Genomic DNA, 8,163 nt, shown 5'->3' with positions numbered 1-8,163 from the left:
TTTTTTTTTTGAGGCAGGATCTCACTCTGTTGCCCAGGCTGGAGTGCAGTGGTGCGATCACAGGTCACTGCAGCCTCCATTTCCCAGGCTCAAAGTGATCATCCTACCTCAGCCTCCTGAGTAGCTGGGACGCGAGTGCCACACCTGGCTAATTTTTGTATTTTTTGTAGAGATGAGTTTTCACCATATTGCCCAGGCTGGTCTCAAACTCTTGAGCTCAAGTGATCTGCCTGCCTTGGCCTCCTAAAGTGCTGGGATTATAGGCAGGAGCCACAGCACCCGGCCACTTTTCACCTTTTTTAAGTGATGTAAAAAACACGTAAAGTTTACCCTCTTAATTATTTTTCAGTGTACAGTTTAGTAGTGTTAAGTATATTCGCATTGTTGTGCAACAAATCTCCAGAATTTTTTCATCTTGCAAAACTGAAACTATGCTGTTTGAATACCTGCTCCCCATTTCCCCCTCCCCCATTCAATGACGATTTTTTTCCACCATTCCACTTTCCTATTTTTATGAGTTTGACTACTTTAGATAACCAGTAAGTTGGTTTGTATAGTATTTGTCCTTTTATGACTGGCTTTTTTATTCAGTCTAATGTCCTCACAGTTCATCCATGTTGTAGTATGTGTCAGAAGTACCTTCCTTTTAAAGACAGTACCTTTCCTTTGTGTGTATATACTGCATTTATCCATCTCCATCTATTGATGGACATCTGGATTGCTTTCATCTTATGGCTGTTGTGAATAATGCTGTTATGAACATGGGTGTACAACGCTTTTCGCTTTTTTGTGAAGCTGTGAAGCTTTGCTAAATCATGTGTGAGTTTGTTACTGAGGAAAACTGTTACGTGAGGTAGAAAACTTTAGCTGATGATCTCTGCCTTTCTCCTTGCTAGTTAAATGTATAATCTTATGTAAATTACACAACCCCCACCAGTCTTTTGGGCCTCCTTATGTAAGAGAGGAAAATGCATTCACAAAGTCATAATTAAAGCAGCTGAAATAATGTATATTAAAGCATTTTTTTTTTTTTTTTTGAGATGGAGTTTCATTCTCTTCACCCAGGCTGGAGAGCAGTGGCGTGATGTCGCCTCATTGCAACCTCTGCCTCAGCCTCCTCAGTAGCTGGGATTACAGGCGCCCGCCATCACGCCTGGCTAATTTTTGTTTTTGGTTTTGTTTTTTTGAGACGGAGTCTTACTCTGTCGCCCAGGCTGGAGTGCAATGGCGCGAACTCAGCTCAATGCAAGCTCCGCCTCTGGGGTTCATGCCATTCTCCTGGCTCAGCCTCAGCGCCTGTAGCCTGGGACTACAGGCGCTCACCACTATGCCCGGCTAATTTTTAATTTTTGTATTTTTAGTAGAGACCGGGTTTCACCCTGTTAGCCAGGATGGTCTTGATCTCCTGACCTCGTGATCCGCCCGCCTCATCCTCCCAAAGTGCTGGGATTACAGGCGTGAGCCACCGCACCCAGCTAATTTTTGTATTTTTAGTAGAGATGGGGTTTCACCATGTTGGCCAGGCTGGTCAAAGTATTGGGATTACAGGCGTGAGCCACCACGCCCAGCTAATTTTTGTATTTTTAGTAGAGATGGAGTTTCACCATGTTGGCCAGGCTGGTCTTGAACTCCTGACCTCAGATGATCCGCCTGCCTCAGCCTCCCAAAGTGCTGGGATTACAGCCGTGAGCCACTGCGCCTGGCCTTGAAGCTCTTTTTGAGATTCTTAAAGTGTAAGGAGGCCAGTGACTGGTTATTTATCAGTTTTCCTTTGCAATTCAAGAGCAGTTACAATATTTGCTGTTAGAACTTCTGATTTTTTTGACTTTGTTCTTTTGATGAGATATCTTTAGAACAATCTTTGTAATATTAGATGTTGGTATCATGAATTCATCAACTGCGCAATGTCCACATTTTTTATTTTAAAAACATAGTAACTTTAATGTTGAAAGAATGACATGATAGAAGAGAAGCTTGGATTTTACTACGTGATGAGTGATTTCCTGATTGTAGTTTTTAGACTGTACAGATTAGTGAAAGTATCTACAAAATAGCTCTTGTTTTGAAAGGAGCTTGTTAAAAATCAAGAAACTAGACATTTTGAATAACAATCTATGATTGTAACTCTTGGTTAATCTCCAAAGAGTGGAAGAATGTGAGTCAATTAAGGAATTAAGTGCCTGGTGTTAACCTTGAGAGGGCTTATGGTAGAAGTGAAAGAAGTTGCCAGTTCCTTTCAGATGCTGTAGTTCTAGGCTCTACCCATTACATTTCCCCAGCTACAGATAGAGCTGTAATAGTGATTTGATATGTGGCAACAAACAGTATTATTTATCTTCTTAAAAGGTAGTTGCTTTTTAAGAGAAATCGTGTTTTATTTTATGATCCGGAGCAACTTAGGGATGTTTGTCTTCTAGGCTCATCAACAGAGCAGACGAGCAGACCGTTTATTAGCTGCAGGCAAATACGAAGAGGCTATTTCTTGTCACAAAAAGGCTGCAGGTGAGTGTTATTAGGTACTTTGTAAAACTGAAGAGCAGAAAGTCACAATAGTAATAATGTGTGTTGTTTTTCATATGCAAGACTGATACTGCTGACTCACCAGAATATCAGCTTTGATTATTTTTCAAGTAAGTGTGTTGGATTTCCCAGCTCCTGCTAATCCAATCTTCTTTCTAAACCATGAAGGTGGCGTAAATGTGGTAAACAATTCCTGGACACAGCCTTCTGAGCCCAAAGATCCCTAAAAACAGGAGCTGATTGTAACAAGTCTGCCATTTTATCTTAGTTATTATAAAAAAGGAGTTTGGGTTTCAAATAATTTACCATTTCAGGTTCTCAAAATAGTAATTCAATTCAGTTCCAACCAATTCATTTTCACTGAGTTTCTGTTTTCTAACATGCTGATAATGCAAAACTTGCTGAAGACTTTTGTTACCTAAAGTGTGGGAGATTTTTCCTGTGGTCTTTTTTTAGCTTCCCTTCTGAATATCTCATCTCTACATGCATGCCTATAGTAACATGCTGATGATAGCTTTCATTTCAGAATTGTTGGCTTCTTATCAAAGACCTAATTTTACCCTAGTCAGTCAAGCAACCTAGCATATGTTGAACTCAGAAATAGATCTTGGGGGCCTGTTTTGCTTAGACCAGTTTCTGTTGGCTGAGTAACAAACCAAAAAACTTTGGGTCCTCGTTAGTGTAGTGGTAAGTATAAAAATAGAAATAAAAAAATTTAAAAATCTTTGGGGAAAGGATGTTTTACTCATGCCACATCCAAAATGAGTGCAGGTCATCTTTCTCAGGGCAGACCCTGAAGTCTTCTGCTGGCAGGCACGTTCCTTTCCCTCTAGGCCAGTATGATGATCAGAGCCATATTCTTTCCTGACAGAGGCTGCCCCTTCCTTGATATTTTACTTGTGAAATACAGACTGCAAGGTGGGCAGTAGATTGGATAAGTCTTCTCACTACAGTGTTTTTTGCCTAGAAGTTAGTAATTTTCAGAGAAAATTTTAAGTTTTTTTGTTTGTTTGTTTTTCTTTTTGGAGATGGAGTCTTGCTGTGTCGCCCAGGCTGGAGTGCAGTGGCACGGTCTTGGCTCACTGCAACCTCCGCCTCCTGGGTTTGAGTGGTTCTCCTGCCTCAGCCTCCTGATTAGCTGGGAATACAGGTGTGTGCCACCACACCTGGCTTGTATTTTCAGTAGAGACGGGGTTTCTCCATGTTGGCCAGGCTGGTCTCGAACTTCTGACCTCATGATTGACCCACCTTGGCCTCCCAAAGTGCTGGGATTACGGGCGTCAGCCACTGCGCCAAGCCCTTTTTTTTTTTTTTTTTTTTAGTTCTGGGGTACATGTGCAGAACGTGCAGGTTTGTTGCAGAGGTATATGCGTGCCATGGTGGCTTGCTGCACCCATCAACCCCTCGTCTACATTAGGTATTTCTCCTAATGCTATCCGTCCCCCAGCCTCCCACCCCCACTTTTTTAAAAAAGAAATATTTTTGCCACTGAAGTGTACTGGAGGTATCTGCTGTAGGTCCGAGCATACAGTAGATATCCCATAAATCTTTGGGTGTTTTTATGGTGAGAGGGCTTTGTACAGTGTTAAAGATGTCAACTAGTGCTCTTTAAATCTTTCCTAAACCATATTTTGTTATGAATCAGATTATTAAATCTGTAGTCACTACAAAGATGTACCGTGTTTAACTATTTAAGAAAACCATGTTTTATATGGATGCCCCAGTGAAACAATACCTTATGTAACCCAAAATGGTCATGGTTACATATATATAACATATGTTAAGTGGAGTGAATCAGCATATGTTATGCACTGAGCTATGGGATGTTACGAATATATAAGAAGAAGGAAGTTTTAGTTGTAACCTAATCCTTGTCTTTGAAGACTTAAAACTGATGTTGGGCTTCAATTAACCACTTCCCACCCCCAGTCTAAATTCTGTGACATTCTCAGGAGTAGAAAAATAAGACAATCTGTTAGATCACATTAGCTTAAATTATAGAGATAGAACTTAATGTGATTAGTAAATCCCACTGGGTTGATTGGGGGTTTCAACTTGTGTTTTAGAATGGAGTTGAAAATTGACGTGGTTGAAATGAGCTCACTTTTTGAAATTGACTTGCATCTCTAGGGCTTATAACTGGTCTTGGAAGGTATGGATGTAGGTGTATTCTGTAAGGAAGCAACTTATTTGGAAATCATTTTAGAGATGAGGCAAGAAAAGATCAACATCTAAGAAAGTCTAATAGGAAGGAAAGGCTGAAATGAGAGAATTTAAGGGCAAACAGAGGGGGCCTGGGTGTCCAGCTGTCAAAGATCAGAGGAGATTCTGAGACTGAAAACATACCCTGAGATTACCTAGCTAAGGACTTTATAGCCTCTTTGTGGTGTTTGTATTGTAAATGTGCTGAAATAAGAAGTTGCTTAATGTCTCTTTCCTTTTGAGGAAAGGTAGGATCTCTTGAGGTGGACAATGAATGGCCAAATTAAATGAAACTGAGCATGTGAGCATTCATTTGCCAGATAAGCACATCCCTAAGTGAATTTCTCTTCTTTCATACACAACAGAAGAACAAAACCTTAAATAAGTTAATAGCCATTAACAGTGCTTAGAACTCAAAATGAGCATTTCAGAAGATGAGCGGGCCCCAGAGTACACAGTATTTGTATGGATTTGATCAATATTTTGTTTGAAAACAAATCTTGACCTAAGCCTTTTGAAACTGTGATAACATGAAAATGATTCTATCCTTATTCAGAGGCAGTATATTGCTGCACCTTCTATGCTTTGGGACCAGTTTAACAGATTCCTGATAGAAGAGTAATAGATGTTATTATTTTTTGTTTTTTGGCTTTTGTTTGAGACGGAGTCTTGCTCTGTCACCCAGAGTGGAGTGCCATGGCATGATCTTAGCTCACTGCAAGCTCCACCTCCCAGGCTCAAGTGATTCTTCTGCCTCAGCCTCCCGAGTAGCTGGAACTACAGGCGTACGCCACCACACTCGGCAAATTTTTGTATTTTTTGGTAGAGACAGGGTTTCACCATGTTGGCCAGGCTGATCTCAAACTAACTCCTAACCCAAGTGATCCGCCCACCTCAGCCTCCCAAAGTGTTGGGATTACAGGCGTGAGCCACTGCGCCCGGCCAGATGTTATTATTTTAAGACATTCTTCAGATTTCCTTAGTTCCTTTATTGTATCATTTGCTTAATATCTACATTACATTTTAGCCTCGTATCATAATTAAAGGAAGTAGTTTAACCAGAATTGTTAGCAGTTTTTGAGATAGGTACTCTTTTTCTACTTTTCTGTGTTGCTGTACTTTTGTATGTATTGTGAGTCTGTGGAAGAAATCCATAAACATGGAATCAGATTGAAAATAATTTTTCAGGCCGGGCACGGTGGCTCAAGCCTGTAATCCCAGTACTTTGGGAGGCCGAGACGGGCGGATCACGAGGTCAGGAGATCGAGACCATCCTGGCTAACACGGTGAAACCCCGTCTCTACTAAAAAATACAAAAAACTAGCCGGGCGAGGTGGCGGGCGCCTGTAGTCCCAGCTACTCGGGAGGCTGAGGCAGGAGAATGGCGTGAACCCGGGAGGCGGAGCTTGCAGTGAGCTGAGATCCGGCCACTGCACTCCAGCCTGGGCGACAGAGCGAGACTCCGTCTCAAAAAAAAAAGAAAATAATTTTTCTTCTTTAAAAATAACTGTAAAATGCCCCATTTATAAGATCTAAATGTGGGGAATACTTTAAATGGCAGTGTGATTCTTGTTGTATTCTTTGTGCTTTGGGATATCCTTTGGTAGCCTCCTATGTCATACAATTTCAAGGTTCTACAAAGAGGGGAGGCATTTCAGTTGGCTAAAGCTTGGTTTTGTGAAAACTATTCGTTTGTTAAGAAAGTGGATTTAAAGCAAACTGTAGTTCAAACAGGGAGACAAATACACGCAGGCAAGATGGAAGGGATGTCTAAGAAAATTTGTCTACAGTGTATCAGAGCAATAGCAGAGCAGACAGAATGTCTCTGCAGATTTTTGGAGTCTCGCTCCATTACCCAGGCTGGAGTGCAATGGCATGATCTTGGCTCGGTGCAACCTCCACCTCCCGGGTTCAAGCGATTCTCCTACGTCAGCTTCCCTAGTAGCTGGGATTACAGGCGCCTGCCACCATGCCCAGCTAATTTTTTTTTTCTTTTCTTTTTTTTTTTTTAGTAGAGCTGGGGTTTCACCATGCTGGCCAGGCTGGTCTTGAACTCCCGACCTCAGGCGATCCACCAGCCTTGGCCTCCCTAAGTGCTGGAATTACAGGTGTGAACCACCGCACCCATTCATCTCCACAGATTTAAACATGAACAAAAGGAAAAGAAACTAGTATGCAGCTGTACAGACTTACTACAGGAAAAAAAGACAAAGTGTTGTTGGAAGGATGTAATTATGGTAAGCATGGCTGGAGCAAAGACTATATAACCAACTCTGTTTTTTCTTTTAATTCTTTTCAAATTGATACAGGGTCTCGCTATGTTGCCCAGTCTAGTCTGGAACTCCTGGGCTCAGGCAATCCTCCTGTTTGGCCTCCCAAAGTGCTAGCCACTGCACCTGGCCCTAGCTCTCCTTTTTCTGGAGAGGGAGCATCTAATTCAGCAGTCCCAACCTTTTTGCTGCCAGGGACCAGTTTTGTGGAAGTCAGTTTTCCACAGACCTGAGGTGGGGCAAATGGTTTTAGGATGATTCAAGCACATTACATTTATTGTGCACTTTATATTTTACAATGTAATAATAGAAATAATGAAATAATTATACAACTCAATGTAATGTAGAATCAGTGGGAACCCTGAGCTTGTTTTCCTACAGCTAGACAGTCTCATTTAGGGGTGATGGGAGACAGTGACAGATCATTAGGCATTAGATTTTCATAAGGAGAGTGCAGCCTAGATCCCTTGGATGTGCAGTTCACAGTAGGGTTTGTGCTATGAGAAGCTAATGCCGCTGCTGATCTGATGGGAGGCAGAACTCAGGTGGTAATGCAAGCAGTGGGGAGTGGCTGTAAATACAGATGAAGCTTCACTGGCTTGCGTGCTGCTCACTTCCTGCTGTGTGTGTGGCCCAGTTCCTAACAAGACATAGACCAATACCAGCCTGGAGGTTTGGGACCCCTAATATAATTTGTATCTTAAGGACTACGGTAGAACCTAGCAGGCAGGAACTCTTAAGTTATGACATCAAATCATTAAATTATTTGGATTAAGACTGGACAGAAAGCAATGCCTTGTATCTGCAAAAAGGCAAAAGAGGGACTTAATATAGGTATGAGAGATGCAAGATAAAAATGGAGATTCATTATGGGCAATTCATTGATAATACAGAACTTGTTATTTATACCTAACCTTGTTCCCAAAAGCTTATAAAATGTCTTACCGATGAATGTATAATAAAATATCAAATGTAACTAAAGATACATAGATAAGGACATCCATAGAGAAAGTGGGAAAGGACTAGTAGTATAGTTCACAAAATGTACCATTAGTTCTTGGATTTTTTTTTTAAGAACTTGCCAGCAGGGCCGGGCGCGGTGGCTCAAGCCTGTAATCCCAGCACTTTGGGAGGCCGAGACGGGCGGATCACGAGGTCAGGAGATCGAGAC

At 41.6% G+C, this 8,163-nt stretch overlaps 1 protein-coding gene across 1 annotated transcript in view; it reads left to right on the top strand.

Moving 5' to 3' along the window:
- Positions 1–8,163, top strand: part of NRBF2 (nuclear receptor binding factor 2) — a gene marked incomplete at its 3' end in the record, with an annotated part of 21,832 nt that overhangs the window by 10,703 nt on the left and 2,966 nt on the right. The window contains exon 2 of the mRNA XM_011944099.1: positions 2,418–2,502. Within this exon, the coding sequence (XP_011799489.1) occupies positions 2,418–2,502 (85 nt within the window). The remainder of the gene's footprint in view (positions 1–2,417; positions 2,503–8,163) is intronic.

Source organism: Colobus angolensis, unplaced genomic scaffold (genome assembly GCF_000951035.1).
Source record: "Colobus angolensis palliatus isolate OR3802 unplaced genomic scaffold, Cang.pa_1.0 Scaffold226, whole genome shotgun sequence".
Taxonomy (NCBI): domain Eukaryota; kingdom Metazoa; phylum Chordata; class Mammalia; order Primates; family Cercopithecidae; genus Colobus; species Colobus angolensis.
Note: the sequence above shows the minus strand (reverse complement) of the source record. Positions and strands in the feature narration are given on the sequence as shown.